Source organism: Typopeltis vanoorti, chromosome 20 (assembly GCF_054136105.1).
Source record: "Typopeltis vanoorti isolate ZY-2024b chromosome 20, IOZ_Tvanoo_1.0, whole genome shotgun sequence".
NCBI lineage: Eukaryota > Metazoa > Arthropoda > Arachnida > Uropygi > Thelyphonidae > Typopeltis > Typopeltis vanoorti.
In genome coordinates, this window is record NC_143568.1 from 50,409,555 (window position 1) to 50,437,120 (window position 27,566).

Consider the following 27,566-nt stretch of genomic DNA (forward strand, 5'->3'; position numbering starts at 1 on the left):
GATGATTTCTCTAGATTCCACGATTTTTCTCTCAAGTTCATTGCAACGGAAGATGTTAGTAGATTTTTCCAGCAGACTTTGTGACTTTGGTTTTCATCATTAGGATTAGCCGAGAAAAGGATATGACTTGATAATGCACTGGCTCGCTGTCTCTTGTAAGTAATGTCCCGCATGTGTTCTTCCATACGCAATTCGACAGATTTGTCTGTCTGCCGAAAATAAGGAATATCACAATCACACAATATTTTATATACACCAGGGTATTTGAGTTGCCCGAGATTGTACTGCGTACTAGGACTACTTGCATTAGCTCACGCTAGTAATCGCTGATACTTTATAGTTTACTATATTCGGCATGAAACTCTGATTCCAATCTTTGAGTTTCTTATTCGGTTTTAAAACAATGTGGGATTTAATATCCCCTTAATTTAAATGATGATGACAAGGTTTTGGATGGCTTATTAAGAAACGGATCTTTGGAATTGGAATGAACAAGGGTTCTGATATTGTATTTTCTTAGAACTTTTGCTACTTTCTGTGAAACTGTACTTATGTAAGGAATAGATATATTGCCTTTGAATCTATTTGTTTCTTCTGAGTGATGTTTAGGAGGATTAAGAAGGAATTTTTCAATGATTCTCTTGGAATATCCATTAACTTCGAAAGAAGTTTTCAGATGGTTTATTTCTGTAAGAAGTTCATTTGGGTCATCCAGAAGAGAACAGGCTGTATGTCCCAAGGTGGAAATTATTCCAAGCTTATGAGGAGGGAAATGATGGGACTGACTATGCAGACATCTGTTGGTATGTGTAGGCTTTCTATATCGATATTTTGAGTTTATCAGAAGAGCGAGTCAGTTTGACATCAAGAAAAGGCAAGGAATTATCCGTTTCAAGCTCAGCAGTAAACTTAATACTTTGATGTTAGTTATTAAGATGTTTGAGGAAAACCATAAGGGATTCATGTCCATGGCTCCAAATAATGAAGACATCATCTACGTAGCATTTCCAAACTTTAGGTGTTAAAGGAAGAGAAGAGTTAAAGCCTTGGTTTCAAAATCCTCTAAGTAAATATTTGCGAGTACAGGGGATAAAGGATTACCCATAGCCAGTCCATGATTTTGTTTGTATATATTATCTTGAAATTTGAAGTAACCGGACCTGATGCAATGTGTAAGCAAGGCTAACTTGTCCTTAAATAATGTTAGGACTTCATTTGTTGGGACATTAGTGAACAAAGAAGTTATGTCCAAGCTAGCCATGATGTCATCTTCATTAACTGTAATATCCTTGATGTATATAACAAATTCTGTAGTGTTCTTGATAAAGGATGGTGACTTGCCTGAAAAGTATTTGGCAAGATATTTTGAAAGATTGTACATCAGAGAATTGATACCTTCTACAATTGGGCGTAATGGGGTGTTCTCTTTATGGATTTTAGGACCACCATATATGCGAGGAATTAACACGGATCGAATTGATGGGACAATATTTTAACCATCAGTGTTTAGTATTTTTTTATAATGTCACCCTGATGAAGGCTGTTACAGGCCGAAACTAGTAGTGTTTTTATATTAAAACCTTTTTACTTAAATCTTGGTTCCTGTCATTCAATTCTTCATAAAAATATGTATGTTAACCGAGTTAATGATCATTCTTTCATATATATATATATATATATACAGGGTGTTCGGGATAAATTTGACATATTTATAATTAATTATATTTTTCCGTAAGTTACATGTATTAACACACACTTCTCTTCATTTAAAAGTTTGGACCCTTCTTCATTCATATACAAGATGTCAGAAAGGATGGATAGCTGGAACCCACCTGAATCATGGAAGAGAATAACTTGTATCATGATGATGCCCGCCATCAAAATAAGGATATTACGACTGCTGCCCAATGCTCCCTGAATACAGTAAAAACAATCAGGCATGAACTAGAGACTTGCAATGGTGACTACGAGGATGTAGCAAGAAGAAAGATCCCTAGCAGACGATCTGATTGCGTTCGTACAGCAGAATTCCTCGCAAATCTGCAGGAACAGGTGTTGAAGAACCCTGGCATTGGAATTCGGGCTTTGTTCGTGGAGTTGCTAACTGTAGTCAAGCCCTGGATAACAAGGGTAGCCAATGGTAGGCCGTATGTATGGCAGCAGGATTCGGCCCCTTGCCACACCTCTGGGAAAAGTCAAAAATGGTTGTCTGAAAATTTCTACGACTTCACCAGTCCAAATGTTTGGCCTCCAAACTCCCCAGACCTTTAACCCCATGGATTATTTTGTATGGGGCGCAGTTGAAAAAGACACCAATCGCACTTCCAGTAATACAAAAGCCCAGTTAATGGATAAAATTAAAACAGTTTTTGCGGCCCTTCCCAGGGAGACTGTAGCATCAGCTTGTTCGAGGTTCCGAAGCAGAATTGAAGCTGTGATCGATGCTAATGGTGGTTATTTTGAGTAAATCTTGTTGATAGTATTGTAATTAACTCTGCCTGTAATGTTTTTTTGTCAATTCATTAAATTTAATAGATACAAAGAAGATTTTCTTTTTCCTTACGAAACTGTCAAATTTATCCCGAACACCCTGTATATATATAAACACTTGCAGGTGCAAATGTTTATATATAATGTTTGTCTGTTTGCTTACTTGGGAAATGGAGTAAAACCAGGTTTAAAATAGCTTGATATCTTTAACATATATAAAGTTTATGTATGACCTTACAGGAATTGAATATATTAACATTTCTTTTTCTTATTTTCTCTTAGATAAACTTTTTTCAAGATCACACAAAAATAATTCTTTGTCCTCTCATGGGAGCTGTTTCATATATAGATGAAAACAGAGAATTCAGAGTATTTAGGTTGAAGCGGATAGAAAAATATGGCTGTTCACGAGAGTTGGGTTCTCGTCTCAGATATGCAAAGACAATGGTGGAGAAATTGATATCTTCAAAATCAGGATCTAGCAAAGGAAAACCAACATCATAAGATATTTTCTTGAGATCAAAACTGAAGATATTCAAAAATGTTTCTGAAATAATGACAAACAATAGTATACAGTATAACAATGATATTTATTAGTCTTAATTTACAATTTTTTGAGAATTTGCTGTTGCTATTGTAAGAACTTCGAGGTTGAAAAAGTTCAACTTATCTAATCAGAGAAAGTAAATTTCATGCTGGTTGCTTTTATCTTTTACCCTCTTTTAATGTTATCAGTTTTGTAAATCTTGTAGTCAGTTTTTAACATTTTTTAAAAAAATAATTGGCAGTGATTTTTTTTTTTTTATAGTATCAACTTGTTAATGCTAATTTTTCATTTATATATTGTGAAATGTTTGAATATATTTTGCCATCAGTCAAATATAATTTTAAGAAAGTGTACATCCGCAATTTTTAAATATTTGTAAATGAAATTTTTGTTCTTTTTCTCCCACTAGATTCGCACAGTTCAATAATTAATTTTGCAATATCACAAGGGATATCACATTTTCATATTTCAATGCATACCTTTTTTTATGTCATTTTACGAGTTTCAGAATGCTATTTTTTAAAATAGCAAATTTTTTGCTTACAGCACTCTAGAAAACTCATGTAAAATATTTTATCTATTTAAATATCAATCTAAATACAAAAAAAAAAAAAAAAAAAAAAAAAAAAAGAATGAAGAGGTGAACTAGGTATATGTTTCAAATGTGTGCAATTATTAAAATGCATAAATTAATCATTTCCTGTCCCCATGTTTGAAAGTGTATATATCAACAAAAAATTATCTAATTTTATGTAACATTTCTTAATGCATAGAATGACCTGTGAATAAGAGGGGATTCTTCTTTTGATTCAAAATTTTATTTTGAGTAAATTGCATGCAGATATTTTGTGATCCATAATCTTGCTGTTAAGCAAATAAGTTTTCATAAAATTCAGTGCTTTTTTCCCCTCTCATTATCATTACAGATCTGCTTCATCTTAACTTTTAGGTTTCATTTAAAAGCATCTTATTTGACAAAATCAAAATAATGATTATATAAAATAAGTGAAAGTTGCCTTTGAAAAAAATTGAAGTTTAAAAAAAAAAACCGCTTTTAGTTAGTTTCATTATCTAACAGTGCTCAATATTATTTTCCATAATGCAGTATTGTCTGTAAATGTTTGTAAATATTTGTACCTTTTGTATTTTTTATAACAAACTAGTATCATTAAGAATACTATTAAAATATGTTATATACTGACTTGTATTATTATTCAGCATTCAAGAAGACAAATTCATTATCTAAATACACCAGTGTTCCATTCAACAACTAAAAAAACTCGCTTTTGATTCTGTGAGGCAACTGCACCTTTAAGAATCTACTGAAATTTATCTTTTCACATGATCTGTTCCCATTTGCTTGATCATGTAGTGCATTAGTTAATTGTTGTCCCATTTATAATGAAAACTGCACATGTGAGCTATACTGAACTACCTAATACTTATATTTTATTAACTAGAGAAAAGGAAAATTTATTTTTAAAAAATAACCTGTTTATCACTGTGTGAGGTTATATCAAGCTTTGAAACTGAATTTTTCCTTCTCTGTTTTCTGCTTTGCTAGTGGATCTGTTACTATTGCAGTATGCAGCAGAAGGGGGAGATCAGAATCAACATATTAATTTATAGAGAAAGAAAATGTTGCATTAAAATAATCTCTGGAAGTGCCCTCATATATTTCAGGGTGCTGATTACTTAGAATAGAGAATGACATCTGAAATAATCGTACTTTATGGGTTTATCCCCCAGTTTTCGAATTTAATGTATACTATTGATAAATAAATATAAAGTAATGAACAACCTCACCAGAATTGAAGATGATCATCAAATGGAAAAAAGGTTGAGCAAGCAGAGAAGTAGGTTGATATAGGCTTAAACAAATGTGACTGAGATTAAGAACAAGTGAAATCCTTAATATTTATTTAGGATTAAGGAAAAGGAGTAGCAATGGTATTGATATTGAACGTGAAACTAAATTTCTCGAATGAACGCCAGTTTCAAGTGGGAATTATGTGATATTTCAAAATGGGACAATCAGGCCACAGTGATGATCGGTACCAGTAAATGTTTATTTATATTTATATTAACTCCATACATGGGAAGTTGCAAAACCTGTAACATATCAGTGCTGTGTGCGTGGCTAAAAGAGACGGGGGGGGGGGGGGGCATTTTAAAGACCATTAGGGATAGCAGCTGGTGTAAAGAGAACAAAAGCTGGTTCTTCTTGAAAACTGATTTCAACTGCTTATTGGAGGATTGAAAAAGTCCACGTTTGGTCACTGGAGCAGGGCTTTGACCAGGTAAAAAAATATATATAAAATTAATAAAAATAGGAAAAAAAAAATCCTTAGCCAACCTACAATGGAAATGTACTGTGGGTTTACAAAAAAAAAAAAAACTTTCGTGGGTGGAGAGCCACATAAAAAAAAATGTGCGCGCAGTCACAAGATTCCCAAAATACAACGTAAATTCACAAGGTCTACTTTACATAAATATGTAGGTGATGTTTTCAAAAACTAAATGTTATACCACAGTAATTAAATTTTAATATGTAGATATTTCATCTTAAGACATCAGTACAGTTATTACAAACAATACTAGGAATTACATTCAAAGGAACAGTTAGTGCATATGCTTACGTTAGAATCCCTCTATGCATATAGTAGCATGTTTGAGGACTAAAATATTCGGCTGTAAATTAAAATATATCAAATATATTTATTTTATCCAATTGAGATATTCCCCAGACCTTTGGGATAGTGAGACAGTCATTACAGTTAAGACTGGGTCTCTGACATAAGGCTTCAGTGCATTATTTATATAAATGCTCGTGTTTATATAAGGATCTATGTAGCAGCTTGGTGTTTTTCCATTGGATTCTATGGTTAGGGTTTTCAACTCCATGTTGACTGAGGCCAGATTTATGCAGTTTAATCAGACCGATGTGGACTTAAGTGTTCAGAGACTTGTAGATCTTCCTGTTTGTCCATAGTACGACATCTTACAAGAACATGGAACTTTGTATATGCCAGGTAGCATCGTAGGTGAGAGTTTCTTTTGGTGAAGGTAGCAAATTGTGGATCTGGTTGCAATTGATTTATATAGGTAGCAAGTTTGTATTTCTTCATAATCAAAAGGCATTCAGAGATGCCTTTTGATATATGGTATAGGAGTTCTACAGGCTTCTTGTATGGGTTGGTGTGTGTGTAGGGAAGTAGCTGATGATTTTTTTGAGTTGTATCCATTTAATTAGGCTGTATCTTTAGCCTTGACATGTAGAAATAAAGAGATTATGATTCCACTGTATAAGGCCTTGTGGATTATTGTGCACGTTTAGATTAAAAAAAAAAATCCCGGAGTGTAAATGTTTAGTTTATTTAAACAGGAACAACCTTGTTTAATACAATATGGCATCTTCCTTAGCAGAGAACTTCAAAATGTAACTAAATATAGTGTCTTCATTGTTGTTCACGTCCAAGGAAGAAAGTTAACATGCAACAAAGTTCCCAATACCAAATATACACAAAAGTACAAAGTGATCAACTTAGAATGTAAATTCTGAAGAGAGATTCCATTTTCTTCAAGGTTTAAATTCCAATAGGAAAACATCATTGCTGATTTCTCATTATCCTTATCCTTTCTTGAACAGGATCCTGGCTTAGATGTATGAAAGGCTGCAATCCAGTACAACACTGGACTAGAAGATGCAAGAAGCCGTGTTGAAACCTGGAACATAAAAGAGAAAATATTAATTACTATTTTCATGGGGAGGGGATGAAATAATGACCACTTAAAAGAAAAAGACCTCCAATGGAAATTTGTAAGAAATGCAGAACTGATGTCCAATTACTGCATTCCTAGAGTGTGCCCTATTGTTAGAGAACTTTCTTAGTTACAGAATAAATACTATAAGCTGGTAATTTGGGACTGAGCCACTACAGAACTCTGTTCTGTAGCAGTTAAGTCCATAACAAACACTATACTGGCTGAAATATCACCTCATTAAAATCAGGAAATAGAAATAATTTATTAGAATCAGCCATCTGGAATGCACAGAATTTATAATGAAAAGCCTAAAATATGGAGGTAAAGAAATTATTGAAAACATGAGAAATTTAATTAAACAATATAGAGAATGAATATTACAATGCCAATATTTAAAATATAATGTTGAACAAAGATTACATATAAAGGTAAGATCATGTACTGATTTCCATATTTGATTTCTAGGAACAGAAATCAACCAACCAATACAATGTGTTTCATTAACTTGGAGAAAGCTTTCAACAGAATCAGGATATAGGATAGGATTTCCTGAAAGTAGTAGAATCAAGAAAGATATCACTGAAATGAACAGATATATACACAAAAAATGAATGTGTAACAAGATATCAGAACACAAATTAGAAAAAATCCCAATAGGGAAAGGGATCAATGCAAAGTGATTCTTTAAATCCATAATCATGAATGAAATACCAAAATTTAAGAGAAACAAATTAAATGAAATTTGGTTGGATATGCATTACTTGCCGAAAATTAAGATCTCCAAAAAAACAATTCGGACTCCAACAAATATATAGTAGTTTTAACCTGCAAATATCAACAGAGAAATAAAAAAATAATGGTAAATGCAAAAGAACCAATCAGATGTAAATTAGAATTAAATGAAAAAAAAAAAAATCTAACAAAAGTAAGAATATATAAATCAGTCATGTATAAAAATATATAATTAAAGGAATTTGGAACCAAACACTTGGTTCCAAATTCCTTTTGGAACCAAGTGTTTCAAATGAAGTAGGATAAAAACAAGGATAAAAAAATCAGCAGACTTAAGAATAAATCATACTGAGTGTTACTAGAAAGTGTCACATGCCATTAGAGGAGGGGGGAACATATAATTAAAGGAATTTGGAACCAAACACTTGGTTCCAAATTCCTTTTGGAACCAAGTGTTTCAAATGAAGTAGGATAAAAACAAGGATAAAAAAATCAGCAGACTTAAGAATAAATCATACTGAGTGTTACTAGAAAGTGTCACATGCCATTAGAGGAGGGGGGAACATATGCAAGGTAAAAAAATAAGATTAAATTTCACTTAAAGACAGCTGAGAAATGAGAATATACCCATGAAAAGATGTTTCGATTACCGAGAAGGTAAAAATGTAACATATTCTTCAGCCTTTTGGTTCTGTCCACTGCTGGACGAAAGTCTCCCCCATGATTTTCCAGACCACTCAGTTTTCTGCCTCTCCCATCCATCTCACTCCTGCAATTTGTTCCAGTTCATCTCTCCACCTTCTCTGTCTCCACTCTGTTGTTTTTTCTAGTCCATCTCCTGTCACTGCATCTGGCTAGCCCATCTCCACTTAGCCTGTTTAAAGTATTTTACAATATCCATGACATCTGTTTGAGAATGATAGGAGAGATAGGAAGACAAATACCTGGATTTTATCCAGGTATTTGTCTTCCTATCTCTTAATGATATTTTTAGCATACTTCTCTCCATGTGGTGATGTGTTATTCTCAGCTTTTTGTTTAGGGCTTCTCTTAAAGTCCATGTCAGGACAGGAAGTATGCACTGGTTGAAAGCTTTCCTTTTTAGACTCATAGGGATGTCACTTCTGAATATGTCTCTCATTTTCCCATAAGCCATCCATCCAAGGTGAATTCTTCGTTCAATCTCTTTTCTTTGGCAATCCTCAAAGGATGAGAATTGGCCCAAATATACATATGAAGTAACTTGTTCTATTTCATGGTTTTCAACTTTGACAGTTATTTTATGTATTTATTCATCATTATTTTTGTTTTTTCTGTATTTATTTTTAATCCAATTACTTTTGAGGCTTCATTTAGCTGATTTAGCCTTTCTTTCAGATCAAGATTATCTGCTATTAGGACAATATCTGCAAATTTTAGATGATGCAGCCTTTCTCCATTTATGTTTATTCCTTTTGTTTCCCAATCAAGGCTTCTAAAGACTTCCTCTAGTGCAGCTGTAAATAATTTGGGAGATATGATGTCACCTTGCCGAATGCCTTTTTGTATTGGAAACTTTTCACTGTTTTTTATATAATTTAATTACAGAAGTTGCATTATTGTAAATATGTTTTAGTGTTTCAATATATGGTTTCTCAGTTCCCTGGGTTTCAAGTGCTTTTAGTGTTATAGATGTTTTAATTGAATCAAATGCTTTTTCATAGTCTATATATATAGGCCAGATATAAGGGTTGATTGTATTCAATTCATTTTTCAACGAGCTGTCTTAATGTGTGAATATGGTCCAAAGTATTGTAATTCTTTCTAAATCCAACTTGTTCACAGGATTGCAATTCCCTCTAGTTTAGATTTTATTCTATTATATTATAATTTTTGTGAAGACTTTATATATGGTGGGAAGTAGGCTTATATGGCTGTAGTTTTTAATTTCTTCCTTATTGCCCTTTTTAAAAATTAATATTAAAAGTGAATTGTTCCAATTTTTTGGAATTTTTCTCTGTTTTAGGCATTTATTAAAGAGTTTAGTCAGCTGTTTGATTACAGGGCTTCTTCCTCCCAGTTTTAAGAAGTCTACCATAATTCCATCTTCTCCTGAGGTCTTTCCATTCATTTCCTGCAGTACCATTTCCACTTCACCTTATAAGATCTCGGGGCATCGTGTTCTTCCTCACTCGAGTTATCCATAGATGATTTCATCTAATTTCATTCTTGGATGTCTCAGTCTTTGTCTTCATAGAGTTCAGTATAAAATTCCTGAATTCTTTTGATTATTGCATCTCAATTTTTTATTATAAGTTCACCATTTTTTCCTCTCACAGCAACTATTTCCTTGGTTCCAACTAATAATGTTCATCTTAGGTCCTTCATATTACTATTGTTTCTTTAATTTTCCTAGTATTATACGATCTAATTTCATCCTTTTAAGTATAGTTTTACAAATTTCTGCATATTCTATTTTATTGTGGCATTCAAATCTCTTTTCATATTTCATATTTTTTTCTTTTCTTCATCAGATCTAAGGTTTCCTGTCTTAGTTTTTCTTCTCTTTGGTGCCTTTTTACACCTATTTCTAATGCACAATTCAAGATAGATTTTGTTAAGATTTCATTAGCATTGATGGTAGTAGCTGTGTTTAACTTTTTTAGTTCATTTTTGAGTGATTCTCTATAACAGCTTTTATTGTGGTAGAGGTTCTGTAGATTCACTAAATTGGACTTTTTTTTCTTATAAGCTTATTCCATTCCCCTTTTTTGTTGATCCATACTTTTGCCCTTACTAGTCTGTGGTCACTTCCTGTATTAAATCTATTAAGCACTTCGGTATTATTTATTATATATCTTCTGTTGGAGAGGATGAAGTCTATTTCATTGTAAGTTTGTCCATTTAGGCTTCAAGTCCATTTTTCATTGATTTTCTTCTTGAAAAAGCTGTTCATAATGAAGTTATTTTCTTCTGCGAATTCATAAACATTATAACATTCATTATATTATACACAATATATAGCTTACATTTAAGTCACAAGTTTACTTTAGCAGTGAATGATATAAGGCAAGGACAAATGCCATTTCCACTATTATTAACCATCTATAGAGCAATAAACCTGATATCAAAATTGGAGATATTAAATCAAGCTATTTACTTTAGCCACATGTTGTTATTACTTCTAAATAAATCAATGTCTTCAGAATTCTGACTAAACTGCTATAACAAATTTAGGCATGGAAAGTAGCAATAAATAAATGAGAGAAAGTTAATTGCATTCACAAACCTATGGAACAATTAAAACATTTTAGCTATTTAGATAACTTTCAGTTAAGATAGCATTAATAAATAAAAGTTGGTATAGTAGACAGTTATTTAAATATAAATATATTCATTTGGAAAAAGAGAGAAATTAGCCAAACTAGTAGTATATAGGACAGTGTTCAAACTAGCTTTAACTTACAAATCTCAAAGATAGATTGAAAATTAAATTAAATAGTTCAGAGACTAAAGATATGTAAGGTGCAAGTTCTGAGAAAATTATGCTTTTGTTATTGATACCATCTCTTCAATTGCATAATATACAGGGTGTTCGGGATAAATTTGACAGTTTCGTAAGGAAAAAGAAAATCTTCTTTGTATCTATTAAATTTAATGAATTGACAAAAAAACATTACAGGCAGAGTTAATTACAATACTATCAACAAGATTTACTCAAAATAACCACCATTAGCATCGATCACAGCTTCAATTCTGCTTCGGAACCTCGAACAAGCTGATGCTACAGTCTCCCTGGGAAGGGCCGCAAAAACTGTTTTAATTTTATCCATTAACTGGGCTTTTGTATTACTGGAAGTGCGATTGGTGTCTTTTTCAACTGCGCCCCATACAAAATAATCCATGGGGTTAAGGTCTGGGGAGTTTGGAGGCCAAACATTTGGACTGGTGAAGTCGTAGAAATTTTCAGACAACCATTTTTGACTTTTCCCAGAGGTGTGGCAAGGGGCCGAATCCTGCTGCCATACATACGGCCTACCATTGGCTACCCTTGTTATCCAGGGCTTGACTACAGTTAGCAACTCCACGAACAAAGCCCGAATTCCAATGCCAGGGTTCTTCAACACCTGTTCCTGCAGATTTGCGAGGAATTCTGCTGTACGAACGCAATCAGATCGTCTGCTAGGGATCTTTCTTCTTGCTACATCCTCGTAGTCACCATTGCAAGTCTCTAGTTCATGCCTGATTGTTTTTACTGTATTCAGGGAGCATTGGGCAGCAGTCGTAATATCCTTATTTTGATGGCGGGCACGAATCATCATGATACAAGTTATTCTCTTCCATGATTCAGGTGGGTTCCAGCTATCCATCCTTTCTGACATCTTGTATATGAATGAAGAAGGGTCCAAACTTTTAAATGAAGAGAAGTGTGTGTTAATACATGTAACTTTAAAAAAAAAAAAAAAAAAAAAAAATCAACTAACGCCTTTTTATTCCCGTATATACGGGAGTAGGCGAGGCCATTTAGCCCTATCTAACTTTTGGAGACTGAGTGGGCGGTTCAATCTCCACTGGTACCCAATCAGAGACAGATGGCCCAAGGCTATCACTAATTAAGCGGTACGCAGTGAAGAGAGACGGCTCAAATGTGCCGCCATCTCGTGGTCTCTAACCCTAACACAATATATTTAATGTCTGAAATTATGTGGGTTCTACGGTCGATTTTCTTGAGTTTACAGGACGAAAAACCCGAGTTTCCGGGAGGAAAAACCTGCTTGCCCGTGCCAGAGATCGACTAACTCGGGAACCGGTCGAAAAAAGGCTTAGAAAAATTTCCTCTAGTCGCCGACTAGACTCGAAACCAAGACTTCCTTCGTGCGGCCTAGCGGGGTGGTGTGCAAACGCCACATCCACTGAGGTACACAGGCTTGTATAGCTCAGTGGATGTGGCGGATTACGGAAAAATATAATTAATTATAAATATGTCAAATTTATCCCGAATACCCTGTATATGATGGTATTATAAAGGAACTCAATGTAATTAATATTCAAAAATGAATTTTGATAAAGGGTAATGCCATTTCTAGTGTGCTGAGATGCAATTAAAGTGTGTAACTGTGTTACTTGTTTTCACTAGTCCTAACTATACACAAAAGAATTATTGTTCCGCTTTATAAACATTGATGAGACTACATCTGGACTACTGCACACACACACGTATTGGGTCACCTGGATTCCCTGGTAATGAAGTGGTGGAGAGGATTTGGAGGCAGGTGACAAAGATTGTGGCAGGCCTGTGGAATGTTTCTTAGGAGAACAGATTGAAGTTCTGTAGGCTCCAAAAACTAGCTGATTGGTGTAAGAGAGGAGATATGATAGAACCATATAATTTATTAAAGGGGTTTTATATAAAAGTATTGATGCTGGTGACTTTTTTTTTTGGTATTGGTACAGTGTAGGAGAGGAGAGAATGAGGTCACTCCTGATGAAATGCGTCGGCAGAGTTGGTGAGTGATTTGTCTGTGAATGAGTTTAAGGAGGGGTATGATAGATATTCTGTGATAATGGCTAGTGTGTCAATATAGGGTCTCCTGTGATGTCTTAAGCCCCTATGCTGACTCCATGAAGATACCTGTATAATAATTAACCTAATATACACAGCACAGTGCAGTAGAAAACAAATTATATGAAAGTATCTAGCACAAATACAGAAACTAATGCCAAGTTTTTTTTTAAGCTGGAAAAGTACCACTGAAATACATGAAATATTACAAACAGCTTATGAAAATGAGACACTATTCAAAGCCCAAACATTTTGATGGCTTCAGAATCTTAAAGAGAGAATGATATAACAGATTACCACTGAATTGGGTGACCAAAAACAGCCTACAGCCCTAAATTGCTAAAAAGTCTCCAATTTACTGGCAAGTAATTGATGACTGGCATTTCAAATGTTAGCAAGTGAGCTAAATGTGAATAAAGCAATCAATGGAACAAGAACTGGTCAGGGAAGTAGGGACTTCCCTGACCTCCAGTATACATGACATTTTTCAAGTTGAAATTGAGATTGACAGGGCAACAATTTGATCACATTCACAAGAATATAATAGCAGCACTAAGTACCATCACAGTATATATGTTCTGAAGTCATTCTAAATCTTGTATGAATGCTATAGCAAGTGTTTATTTGGTACCGTGGAGATTATTTTGAGAGAGAGAAACAGATGTATGAGGAAAATATTTTCCTTATCCATCTTTTGGGTAATTTCAGTTCGCACTCATTATTAGGTTTAATAGATCCTATATTTCAGTTCTGCCACAAAGACATCATCAGGGATACAATCTTAAAATTGTAAAAGCGCACACACTAAAACACTCAAAACAGTAAATAGGAAAAAAGTTAGATTAAAAGCCCAAATCCTTTGAGGGGATGCCCTCTATAGATGCTGTTGAGCAGGAGACCTAAGATTAAGTTTCCAAATTCTTGGGTAACAACTATATGAAGATTAGGTTGATTTTTCCAACCTGCTGCTGATTCTACAAAAAAAAAAAAAAAAAGTCTTTAAAGTTTATATTTGTTGCAGTGAAGCATAATAGTTTTTTTCCATTTGATTCTGTGCAAGGTATCAGCTAAACCCAACTGACCATAGTGTCAGCGGTGAATGTATTTCTATTTTTTCAATGGATATGGACATTCGCCCAGTTTGATCATAAATTAATAAGATAAGATAAATCTTGTAATTGTTCTTGTAAATCTTATTTACAAGAACAAGGAACCTTGCAAACATTTGAAAAACAGAGAGGGGGGGGGGGGGGTTAAACCCCTCCCCTCTGTTTTTCATTGTTTAAATCCAGCACTGCTGGGTTTAAACAACGCTGGATGATGCCACGTTCTGTTGTTCACGTTCATCATGTCCGAGGTCTGACTGAGGTATATTTTTTATTAAAGCTGACCAAACTTGGTGGAGAATTAATCCTTGATTTTTTTGTATGTTGGTATTTTAAGCATGTTTGCAGCTTCTTTAAATTTCCTTATGTAACAGTTTTTATCTATGTACAACATGATTGTAGTCTGCCATAGTACATTGTGGCCTGTTGAAGTGGTAGGGAAAGCTAGACCTGATTTTTGTTCTCTTCTGTTTTGCACATCCTTTTGGTGTTCGTTCATGCGAATTTCCTCAGATCTTCCTGTCTGTCCTACATAGCAGATGCCACAAGAACAATACATTTTGTAAACACCTGTTTTTTTTTTAAAGGATGATGAGGAGGTTTCGGGGGATGTAGAAATCTCGAAATTTTTTCCAGCGGCAGAAGGCTACTTTGATGTTATATTTGTTAAGTAATTTAGCCATCTTGTCTGTAACATTTTTGATATATGGAAGTGTGATAGCGATTTTGCGGCATCTGCTACATAGGACAGACAGGAAGATCTGGGGAAATTCGCATGAACGAATACCAAAAGGATGTGCAAAATAGAAGAGAACAAAAATCAGGTCTAGCTTTCCATACCACTTCCACCGGCCACAATGTACTATGGCAGAATACAAACATGTCGCACGTAGGAAAAAACTGTTACATAAGGAAATTGAAAGAAGTTGCAAACATGCTTAAAATACCAACACAATGCAATAAAAATCAAGGATTAATTCTCCACCAAGTTTGGTCAGCTTTAATAAAAAATATACCTCAGTCAGACCTCGGACATGATGAACGTGAACAACAGAATGTGGCATCATCCAGCATTTTTTAAACTCAGCACTGCTTTGAATCTGCATTCTGATTTTTAATTTTATGAATAATCAGATGGCTACAACTGTATAGTATGGACTATTAATCTCTTTTGTTGTTGTTGTTTTAACTTTCAGTTTCCTTTTACCCCTGAAGATGTAAGTCAAACGACTTACGAAACTTGTCGAGTCTTTTATTAATTCATTGTGTTTTATATAAGTATGACAAGCTTAGGAGATTGCTTGGATCGGTGCCATGGCATGTAAAACTGCAAGGGCTAAATGTTGATAGTGTATGGGAAGTGGTAAAGGAGAGTAAATCAAGAGGGAGTTAAATGGATGAATATCATCAGCAAGCTGAATGATATTCATCTTGAGCCAGAAGAGCACTAATTGCCCTTCTGGCTCAGACCAGAAGGGCAATTAGCGTTGTAAAAAAGGCAAAAAGCAGATTATGAAAGGAAGTGAGCAATGCAGGCTAAAGAGAATCTGAAACAGTTCTTACGATATGCTGCAAGTAAAAGAAAAATGTATATGGCAGAATAATTTTAAGGAATACCGATGGTAGGGAGGCAACTGAATCAGTCAAAATAGTAGAATTACTGAGTGAACACTTTACAAGAGTATATATCATCCAGGTGGTGATATAGCAGGAATGAGAGAGCCAAAGGCTTATATGGGAACTGAGATAAATGAAATGGAAGTGGATAGCATATTACAGAACCTTAATGTGAATACAGCTGTGGGATTGGATGGTATACCAGCTAGAGTTTTATGTGTAGCGGCAAGGGAATTATCAGTGCCATTGCCCATATTATTTAATCTAAGTCTCAGCTCTAGGTTAGTTCCAATGTTGCAAATTACCGACCAATCGGCATATTAAGAGTTGTTGTCAAAGTATTGGAGAAGTTGGTCAAGAGCAAAATACAGGAAAGGGTAGATGGAAATGAGATACTGTATGGGGGGGGGGGGGGAATAGCATGGTTTTGTGAAGGTTATATCATGCTTCAGGAACTTGCTCACCTTTTATAATACAGTAACAGCTCAGTTGGATTAAGGTAATGCATTTACAATGATACTGCTGGACTTTGCAAAGGCCTTTGACAGGATACCACTTGGAATTCTAATCAGTAAACTGCAGCACAAGGGGAGATGGATAGGAGGGTGGTTGATAGAGATATCAGAGAGTAATTTATTCAGGAGTAGAACCCAAAAGAAGGCCTGTGACTAGTGGCATGCTGCAAGGTTCTGCTGTTAGACTGCCACCATTTAATTTCTTCATTAACAATATATAGGAGAGGATCTGATAGGAATTGTTCAGTTATTTGGCATGATGCAAAGTTAGGTAGAGCAATAGTTAATACAAATGATGTCCAAATTTTGCAGGATGATTTGGATAGATTGGCAAACTGGGCAAAGGAGGATCGATGCGAGTTTAATGTGGCAAAATGTACGGTTATGCATGATGGGGTGAAAAGATTACCAGCTGTATACCACTTAGTGGAACTGTACTCCAAGAAATTGACTAAGCCAGAGACTTGAGTGTTAGCGGATAGGAAGTTAGTTTAGGGGGCAGAGAGCAAAAGTAGCTCATCAGATCACTTAGTTACTGAAAAATACTTTGACAAGCAAGACTTTCTCTTTATCAAGAGTTTAATAAGACCCCATCTTGACTACTGCATGCAGACGTGGGCACCAGGGTTTTTTTTCTTGGTGATGAGGAAGAGGTGGAAAGGATCTACAGGCAAGTGACCAAGATGGTAGCAAGTCTATGGAATAAACCTTACGCGAACAGGTTAAAGATTTATGGATTACATAAACTGGTTGATAGGCAGAAAAGGAGTGATATGATTGAGACATACAACTAACTGAGGAGTGTTTACAAGATTAATTCAGAAGAAATTTTTCAGAACAGGTCTGGTGGTGGGAGAACTAGGGACCATCCATGGAAACTGATCAAGAGTGTAGTTAGCAAGGGTGTTAGAGCTGGGTTCTTTACTTTTAGAGTGGTAAATGAGTGGAATAAGCTGCCAGAGTCTGTTGTGAGTGCCATGATTGTGAATGAGTTCAAGGCAAAGTATGATAGATACTGTGTGAATGTTGAATAGTTGTTCTTGACATGATGTTAGGGCCTCCCTTGATGTTTGGGTCAGAAGTAAAGACTAGACACCGCAGATATGAGAGTCCTGAGAAAGATTAGAAGCATGAACAGATGGCATCAATGGCAATATCATATTAAAAACGAGGATATTAGGAAAGAACTTGACATTGTCAGCATCCAGGAATGTGTTAGCAGAGCTAATCTCAGGTGGTATGGTCACTTAAACAGAATGGGCGAGGAAAGATTAGCAAAACATGTGTTCTCTGCCAGGTTGGTAGGAAAACGACCCAGAGGAAGACCAAGATATAGGTGGGTTGATACAGTACAAAGTGCCTTAGACGATAGAAATATAAGATCTGATAATGTTGGAGTCTTGATAAGTAACAGACTGATTTGGAGGAAAACTGTAGATAGGAAGTTAGTAATGATGTAATTTTTTCATGTAGTACTATCATATCCTGTACACCCCTTGAGGGTACATGTCAGGAATTTGATGATGATGATGATGATGATGATGACATGATGTTAGGGCCTCCCTTGATGAGTCTAAGGACTCCTTGGAATTGCCCATACTACTACTACTCTCTCTTCTTTGGTGCATCAATCCGAAAATTGGTAAATATAGTAGCACATCACAGCATCCTGTCTTCTGACTTCCTTTTTATCTCTTCATAACTCTTACCGCCAGTTTGCATCATTATGTTATTTATATATGAAATTCTTGGTCTACCTCGTGGCCTCTTTCCTGGTACAGTCCCCTCCATTATTTTTGTAATCAGTCCCCCATGCCTCAAATGGTGTCCAATTAGGCTTTTTCTTCTCTTATTGATGTGTTTCATTAATGACCGCTCTTCATGAACTATATCCAGAACTTCATTACTTTTCTTTTCTGTCCAACTAATTTTCATCATCTTTCTCCAGCACCAAAGTTCAAATGCCTCCAACTTTTTCAGGTCTTGTTTTGTCAGAGTCCAGGCCTCACAACCATATAATGCAATGCTCCATATGTATGTTTTCACTAGCCTTTTTTTGAGCTGGATGCCAAGTCCTTTACTGCTAAAAATGTTTCTTCTGTTATAGAATACTTTTTTGGTTAGGATTATCCGTGCTTTAATATCTGATTGGTTTCTTCCATCTTCTGTGATAAGGCTTCCAAGATATTTAAAAGAGGATTTAAATGAAAATAAACCTGGAAATATTTATTTCCAGGTTTATTTTCATTGGATTTGCTTTACTTGTAATTAATAATTGTTTTCTTATAATTAATTTTTAGGTTGTACTGTGTGAAGATTTCTTCCATCTTTGTTAGGGTGGCTTTCAGTTTGTTTTCGTTATCAGCTAAATCTGCTATATCATCTGCAAACCGTAGCCAATTAATATCAATTCCATTTATCTTAATTCCAGTTTCTATTAGTTCTTTCAGTTTATTTATTGCATCTTCAATGTACAGATTAAACAATATGGGTGAAAGAGAGCACCCCTGTCTTACACCTCTACGTATTTTTTCTATTGCGGTTTTTGTTGTATTGCTGGCTGCTTCTATTGGGGCTTCTTGATGTGTAAAGATTAAATATGAGCCTTCTATCTCTCCAATCTACCTTTATTGTTTTCAGGAGGTGAAACATTTGATTCCAGTTAGATTACTATCGAAGGCTTTCTCCAAGTCAAGAAAGACTATCAGAGTATTTTGATTCTTCTCCAATCTTCTTTCAATAACTGTTTTTAGAGCTAGGATTGCATCTCTTGTCCCCCTGCTATTTCCTGAATCCAAACTGGTCATTGCCAACATATTCTTCAACCTTCTTTGTTAGTCTTTTTTGTATAATTTTGAGTAGTATTTTCGAAACATGTGATATTAAGCTTATTGTTCGATGATTTTCACATTTGTTTGCATTATTTACTTTAGGAATGGGTATGATAGAGCATTGTGTAAAATCTTTGGGGATGATCCCTGTTTCATAAATATCCTTTATGATCTTGAAAAGGTATGACTTAGTTATGTTTCCTGAGTTTTTATTAATTCTGAAGGGATGTTATCAGTGCCTGGTGCCTTGTTGTCTGACAATTCATTCAGTGCCCATTCAAATTCATCTTTTAATATAGTTGGACCAATTTCTTCCATATCAAGTCTTGTTTCATCTTCTATATTCTTGGCATCTACATCTTTTCCACTATATAGATCTTCTAAGCACTCCTTCCATCTTTCCAAAATTTCTTCCTTATCTATAAGTATGCTCCCCTGTTTATTTTTGATAATTGTACTTCTTGTCTTGTTTTGCTGGCTTATTCTTTTTATAATGTTATAAGCTTTATCGATTCTTCCAGTCTTTGTTAGATCTTCTATTTCTTTACATTTCTCTGTATACCATTGTTCTTTTGCTTCTTTACACTTTCTATTTATCATATTTTTTATATGTTTATATTTGTCTTTGCCTTCTTCCTTTAGGGAGGTTTTGTATTTTCTTCTTTCATCTATTAGAACTAGAATGTCCTGGGTGATCCATGGTTTTTTTTATTTGCTTCTTCCTTAATCCTATGCAGTCATCGGCAGCCTTGATGATTGTATCCATCAAATGAGTCCATTTTTCCACTGTGCATAGTGTGATATTTAATGGCATCGAAGAGCTTGAGTTTGATAACTGTCATTTCTTGTTTGGTTTAAGATTTGAATAAAATAAATCCACAATGAGTGAGAAAAAGTAACCAAGCATTTTGCATTTCTTCGGTAATACTTTGCATAACCATGAGTTGATTAATGAATAAGAGCCTCCACAGTTCCTGACAGGAACCATCAGGAAGGACATTACAACTGGGGGTGGAGAGAAGAAAAAGTTCAAGGTTTCAAGAAAATATGATGGGGACTACTTGAATTTTGGATTTATCCAAGAACCAGGAAGTGAGTTGGATCCATGGCTGCTTCGTGTCGTGTGTTCCGAGAGTTTATGGAATGATGCCATGAAACCTTCGAAACTCGCCAGGCACTTGCAGTCAAAACACTCAGATTTACCTAAGAAGCCAGTTGAATATTTTCAAAGGATGCGTGAAAGTATGCAAAAGCAAATAAGTTCATTAGCAAAAATGACTGTTGAAGATAAGTCCCTAGTCAAGGCTTCGTATTTGAGAACACTTCAAAATCGCGAAAAGTAAAAAACCATATACGATTTGAGAAGAATTAATTAAGCCTTGCTTGTTACAAGCCTGTGAAGAGGTTTTAGGGAAACAGACTGTCCAGAGACTGAAAGTAATTCCTATGTCTGCTAACACACTGTGAAGCGCAGAATCGAAGATATTGAAAATCAAGTGATAGAAATGGTGAAAAATTCAACATTTTATTCAATTCAACTCGACGAATCAACAGACATAACTAAAAAGGCAGTTCTCCTTTGTTTTCTGAGGTCTGAGTGTTAAGGAGAGAGCTCTGTTTGCTCAACTTGCCAGGTAGAACAATCGGCTCTGAGATTTTTGATGCACTTAATGGTTATTTACTGAGACACGGTATTGAATGGAAGAAATGTGTTGGGATATGCACAGATGGTGCTGCTAGCATGACCAGGAATCTTTCAGGAGTTGTTACAAAAGTGAAAGATGTTGGACACCCAGACATCTTGTTTACTCATTGAATTTTACATTGTAACTTGCGGTGAAAAGAATGTCACCAGAACTGCACGAAGTACTCTCTGATGTAAATAAAATTGTAAATGAAATTCAGCACAAAGCACTCAATTCTCGAATATTTGAGGCACTTTGTGAAGAATGGGCTCTCAATATACTCATCTCCTTCACGCTGAGATGAGATGGCTGTCGAGAGGCAAAATACTAATCTCATTGTTCGACTTGCGCCAAGAAGTCAAGTTATTTTTCCAGCAACAAAATAAATCGAAATTCCTAGATCTCTTGTCTGATGATGATTGGGTAGCCAAGCTTGCATACTTGGCAGATATTTTTTCACTGTTAAACGAGCTAAACACGTCCTTACAAGGACAGCTTACGGATGTGTTCACACTGCAAGGTAAAATGGATGCATTTCAAAAGAAAATATTGCTGTGGCAAATACGGTTTGGCTGAAGAAGATCTGCAAATGTTCCCGAATCTTGATGAGTATATGAAAAAAGAGGATGTCAACTAACAGGTAATAACCATTGTTCGACAGCACTTATGGTTGCTCACAGAATCTTTTGGCAGTTGTTACCCAAAGGAAGAGGATCACAGACATGGCAATATGGATCCATTTTCAGCGAAAATTGAAGATAGCAATTTGAGAATGAAAGAAAAAGAAAGCCTAATCGATCTATCATCCAACGACAGTCTCAAAGCTAAATTCCACTCGTCGTCATCAAGACATCATTTCTGGCTCTCTGTAAAAAGTGAATACCCAGTGCTGAGTGAAAAAAGCCATCAAAATTTTGATTCCATTTGCAACAATCTATTTGTGTGAAAAGACATTTTCATCTGTTATGGCAATTAAAAACAAGTACTGCTGTTGGCTTGAAATAGAAACGGCTCTCCGTGTTGCAGTGACATCATTGGAGCCAAGAATCCATAAACTTATTTCAAACAAGCAGCAACATATATCACACCAATAATTTTGTTATAATTAAACAACTTTTATGATCATTATTTTATACATGTTTGTACCTTTTTAAAAAAATTCATGTTAGTAGTCCACGGGATTCAAAATTGTGAGTTTAGTGGTCCGTGAGGTCCAAAAGATTGGCGACCGCTGTAATAGTATATATAATAGCCAGCATCCTAAAATCCACTTCACAACAGAAAAGGATCAATTAATTGTTTACCCTTTCTAGATACACTAGTAACACATATTCCAAATAATTCAATTTCTATTTACAGACTGGAAGATATCAATCAATCAATCAATCATACTATCATCCAGCAGAACAGCATGGTATACTAAAAACACTCACACAAAGCCAGAGCTATCTCTCCCAATAATACCACTCTTACCACTGAACTCGCTTATCTTTGACACACTTTTTTAACCAATGGCTAAAATCCCCAGAAGAAAGAGTAAATACCTCCACATTCCCTAATGTATCTGTGACTATTCCATACATTCAAAGCACATCTGAAAAGATATCCAAAGTGCTTAATAAATACCAGTTTCACACCACATTTAAACCATATATCAAACCGGCAACCTATATCTGTTCACCTAAAGACAAACTCTCTCATTTTTCACAGTCAAGAATATATGAAGTGTCATGTACTTGTGAAATGGCTTGCTATGGTAAGACAGAGATCAGATGATGTCTGCTTAGGAGAACATAAGAAATACTTTCAGCACAATTATTATGGCAAGTCAGGACCAGCAGACCATGTCTTAGACACCCTTTCACACAAGATGAAAGAAAACAAAAGTAGTACACAGAAATCATAACCAGAGAAACTGTTTTTGAAATCAGCAGTTTTGAAACATTCCCTAAATTTCAACAGTTATGGCTGTATCAATTTACCAAAATTGTGGGAGTCATTTGTTTTAAAATCAAATTAATACTTGTCAACCTCTCTCTCTGTATCCAACAATAGATGGTGCCAAATAGGACCTTTAATTTCTTGTGTTGTTTTAAACTGTTCCCACTATTAACTAATTGTTGTTATTTGCATACTGTGAATAACTGTTTTTGATCCGAAGGTGCTGGATAGAAAAACAACTGAAATATCAACAATTAAAAAAATAAATATATTATCTATTTTCTTAATTAGTGCCTTGTAAATTAAACTATGGTATAAAAAACTAGACATTTATGTTTGTACATTGGACTGTTTAATAATAGCCAGTATGGAAAGGAATGGAATGTTTGCTTTATGGACTGTCAGTAAGCTCTAATATTGAGGGATGAATATAGTGCTTGTTATTATAAAATAAGCATTATAATAATTGAATAGACTGAGTTTTACTCTCTCTCTCTCTCCTCCTTTTTTACAGTCATTTGTATGAAAGAGTTCTTGTTTTTGCTGTCAGCAATATGGCTTAAATCTACCAAACAATTAAGTACAGGTAACCCTGGTATAACGCAGTACTTATACAATGCGGTTTTGATATAACGCGGTCTACAAATTGTATCCCTTGTTCAACGCAGTTTCGATATAACGCGGTCTACAATTTCTAGTAACCCTTTATTTATTTATTTATTCATATTTTTCACCACGGGACTTAAAAATCAAATTTTATCTTCGTTAAATTTGTGTCTGCCCATATTGCGCAAGTAATAAGTATCGAATTTAGTTTTATTGCATCACTGAATAAGGTACTGTACAGAGGCTTTTGCAGCCTGTGTCATTCTCAACAAATAGTGCAATTAGCGACAGATGAAATAAAAAAACAGCGTTAAGTAATAAATCACATGTCCCCTCTCACAGAAACTATTATGTATAGACTTAAGCAAAACCATACGTTGCACTGAAACATAGTATCTAACTAAAAACTATTGTCCAATTTTTCAATAATAAGTGTTTGTTTTATTGCATTTGAAATTCTCGATATCATTATGACAGATCACAAAGGCTAACTTAAAATAAAAGACTACCAAGAATTGAAACATGCCATATAATGAATATGTGAGTTCACCTGCCACCTAAAACGCAAAGAAGAAGCCATAAAATTCAACCAAGGATTGAAACGTTTGTGTGAGTTGAGCCAGTCAGTAATGAGAAGTTCCACTGGAACGATAAATGACACCATGTTGTGAATGTGTTAAAACTAATAGTGAATGTTGTTATGACAATTTCAGATATTATGGAATTCGACTGAAGAGAATTAGCATTTCAAATCAACACTTGTCAGTTGCTTTTGTCTTTGAGTACCGCAATCATTTGTTAATACCGCACCAATTACATGCACGTCTTTATAGCTGCTGTCTTGTGTAAAACAAAATTCAGCTTGTACATATTGTAACAATTAAAAAAAAAACTTCAATAATTTCTAAGCGTATAAAAGGATATCACCTGTAAATCGTTAACATGCCAGCAAAATTCTCAGGCGTGCCACCTCTGGCATGGGTGCCATAGGTTCGCCATCTAGGGTTTACTGTATAAAGTGTTTATTGTTGAAAATTGTCTTCATTTTCTGCCAGGAAAGTGCATTTAAAATCATAAGTGTGTTATTCTCAAGCTGAGCAGTTTATTTTCTGTTGAGTTACATACATAATTATACAAATGATATCCAAGAGATTTCAAGTGGTGACGTCATTCGGCCACTTAAAGAACATCAACGAAAAGTTATTTCTGAAGACAGTGATGACGATTAAAATATGCATTTTATTTTATTGTCTAAAACATTTATGCATTATGTGCAATGAAATTTATGTACAATTTATAATTTTATACTATGTATTCATCTCATAGTTGGGGACAACATGGTTTTGTGAAGGGTAGATTGTGCCTCAGTAACTTGCTCATGTTTTATAACACAGTGACGGCTGAACTGGATAAGGGTAATGGGTTTACAGTGATTCTACTGGACCTTGCTAGGGCCTTTGACAGGATACCACATGGAACTCTAATCAGTAAACTGCAGCATATGGGGATGGATAGGAGGGTGGCTGATGGAGAGATATCAGAGAGTGGTTTATTCAGGAGTAGATCCAAAAGACGGCTTGTGACTAGTGGTGTGCCGCAGGGTTCTGTTCTTGGACCACTACTTTCCAATTTGTTCATTAATGATATAGGAAAGGATCTGAGAGGAAGTGTTCACTTGTTTGCTGATGATGCAAAGTTGGGTAGAGCAATAGTGAGTGCACAGGATGTAAAAATTTTGCAAGATGATTTGGATACTTTGGAGGACTGGACTAAGGAAAATGGATGTCAATTTAATGTGGCAAAGTGTAAGGTTATGCATTTTGGGGTGAAAAGATTAGCAGCAGTATATCACATTGGTGGAACTGTACTCCAGGAGATTGATGAGGCTAGGGATTTGGGAGTGTTGGTGGATAGGGAGTTGAAGTTTAGGGGGCACATCGCAAAAGTGGCTAAATCAGCTCATCAAATCACTTGGTTGCTGAAAAATACCTTAACAAGAAGAGACAAACAAGTTATTGTTCCTCTGTATCGAGCCTTGATAAGACCCCATCTAGACTACTGTGCCCAGATATGGGCACCAGGGTTTCTTCCTGATGGGGAGGAGGTGGAGAAGATCCAGAAACGAGTGACCAAGATGATAGCAGGTCTATGGAATGAACCTTATGAAAACAGGTTGAAGTTTTGTGGGTTGCAGAAATTGGTTGATAGGTGGAAAAGGGGTGATATGATTGAGACATTCAAATTACTGAAAGATTTCTATAAGATTAATCCAGAAGATATTTTTGAGAATAGGACTGGTGGGGGGAGGACTAGGGCCATACATGGAAGCTGGGCAAGAATGTGGTTAGCAGGAGTGTTAGAGCCAGGTTTTTTACTTGGAGAGTGGTGAATGAGTGGAATAAGCTGCCAGAGTCTGTTGTGGGTGCTATGACTGTGAATGAGTTCAAGGCGAGGTATGATAGATACTGTGTGAATGTTGAATAGTTGTTCTTGACATGATGTTAGGGTCTCCCTCAATGAGTCTGTCGACTCCTTGGAGTTGCCCGAAATAATAATAATAACAGTTTATGTTTTCTTAACTTGCATGAATTACCTGAATTAAATAAAAATATATTTTTGTTGGATATGTCATTGTTGTTTATATAATAATAACAAAAAAAAAAGATTTTGAAACCTAACCCAACTTTTTCTATGTGATGTAACAAATCTAAGCCTCATATAACGCAGCATTTCTATGTAACCTAACATCCGCGTTATACGAGGATTACCTGTATCTGGTAAATATCGTACATCATTGCAAAATTCTAGTACACAGGGTTTTTTTCTTATATAATGAAAACAAATCAAATGTAACTTCTCTAATTCAGTAAAATAACCTTAATAATTAGTGAGTTAAACTTGATTTCATAATATAATCGAGTTTATTGATTTTAATAAACTGTAGTTTACTAAATTTCACTCATATTAGTTCTAATTTATTCTAACAATATATTCTAATATAAGTTCACTTATAGTAATTATACCATTTCTACGAGTTCACTTATATTATTTATTCCATTCAGTAAGCTACAGAAAGCACTTTTTTTTTTTTTTTTTTGCTATCCACCAGTGAAATTCAAGTATTATAATGTGATAACAACTGTAACTGTTGGGTATGTCAAATATGACTTTACATTTTCATATGAGTCTAAAAATTAAAAGAAAAAATAAGATAACAATAATACTATTATTAGGTATGACAGAACAAGTTAAGCATATTACAAGTCACATACATTAAAAAAGAAAATATAAGCAAGGGCAGCCATGTTTAATAAAAGGAACAGCATTTAGCTGCTCTTATATATATATAATAGCAATACAGTATACAGGGCCGGCGCTAGGCTGGATATCACCCACCTGCAAAGCTGAAATGGGCACCCCCAAACAAATGGCAATTTATTTATTTATTTTTATTTTTGTCATAATCATGTGGAAAGAATTTAAATTACACATTTTTTCTTGAAAACATTTTATTAATTAAATTTCCTAGTTTTGATATTAACAAAATTATCTATAATATTCTTAATGTCTAAGTTTTCACATATATCATTTTCAATAACTATTAATGCTAGACTTTCAAGCGTTGTTTGTAACATACTTGTTCTTAAATAAGTCTTAAGTAATTTAAGTTTTGAAAACGAACGCTCACCGCTTGCTAAACTAACAGGTATAGTTAATAATATTCTTAAAACAATTGCAAAATTCGGAAAAGATAAATTATTTGACACAATATATTTAAGAATATTGAGAGGATTTTCAATTTTTGAAGTATCGTTTCAAAAAATATCTGTATAAGATTATATCTCGTCAAAGAGTTCCACAGCATTTATATCTTTATTGTTACCATCTTTCAAAAGAATATATAAGTCGTCGCAGTTTTTTCTTAACTCTTCGTTTGAAAAAGTTTATACAAAAAATTAAAATTATTAACGTGAGTTTTAAAAGTTGTTCAAAACGTTCATTTAACGAAGTCCATGCAGTATCCAAAAGTGTATAAAATACGTTGACTTTAAATTTATCTTCTGGTGTTTGTGGCTGTTCATCAGGATGTTAGTATTGAAACTGACATTTTTTCTTCTGTCGTCGAATTCTAATACAAATTTAAACTCTGTTTCTCCATCCATGTCGTCACTTAGTTGTTTTGCTATTT

General features: G+C 34.7%; 2 protein-coding genes across 3 annotated transcripts in view; one reads left to right on the forward strand and one right to left on the reverse strand.

The window, feature by feature from the left end:
* polo (Serine/threonine-protein kinase polo) overlaps positions 1–4,238 on the forward strand; it is a 237,114-nt gene extending 232,876 nt beyond the window's left edge. Inside the window, exon 12 of one of the 2 annotated variants that reach the window (XM_090410779.1) lies at positions 2,773–4,238. In XM_090410779.1, the coding sequence (XP_090266905.1) occupies positions 2,773–2,994 (222 nt within the window). In that variant the 3' untranslated portion in view covers positions 2,995–4,238. The remainder of the gene's footprint in view (positions 1–2,772) is intronic. The other variant, XM_090410780.1, reaches the window with a different exon arrangement.
* A 2,155-nt stretch (positions 4,239–6,393) lies between these two features.
* PIG-V (phosphatidylinositol glycan anchor biosynthesis class V) overlaps positions 6,394–27,566 on the reverse strand; it is a 37,747-nt gene continuing 16,574 nt past the window's right edge. Inside the window, exon 3 of the mRNA XM_090410120.1 lies at positions 6,394–6,763. Coding sequence (XP_090266246.1) covers positions 6,506–6,763 — 258 coding nt within the window. The 3' untranslated portion in view covers positions 6,394–6,505. The remainder of the gene's footprint in view (positions 6,764–27,566) is intronic.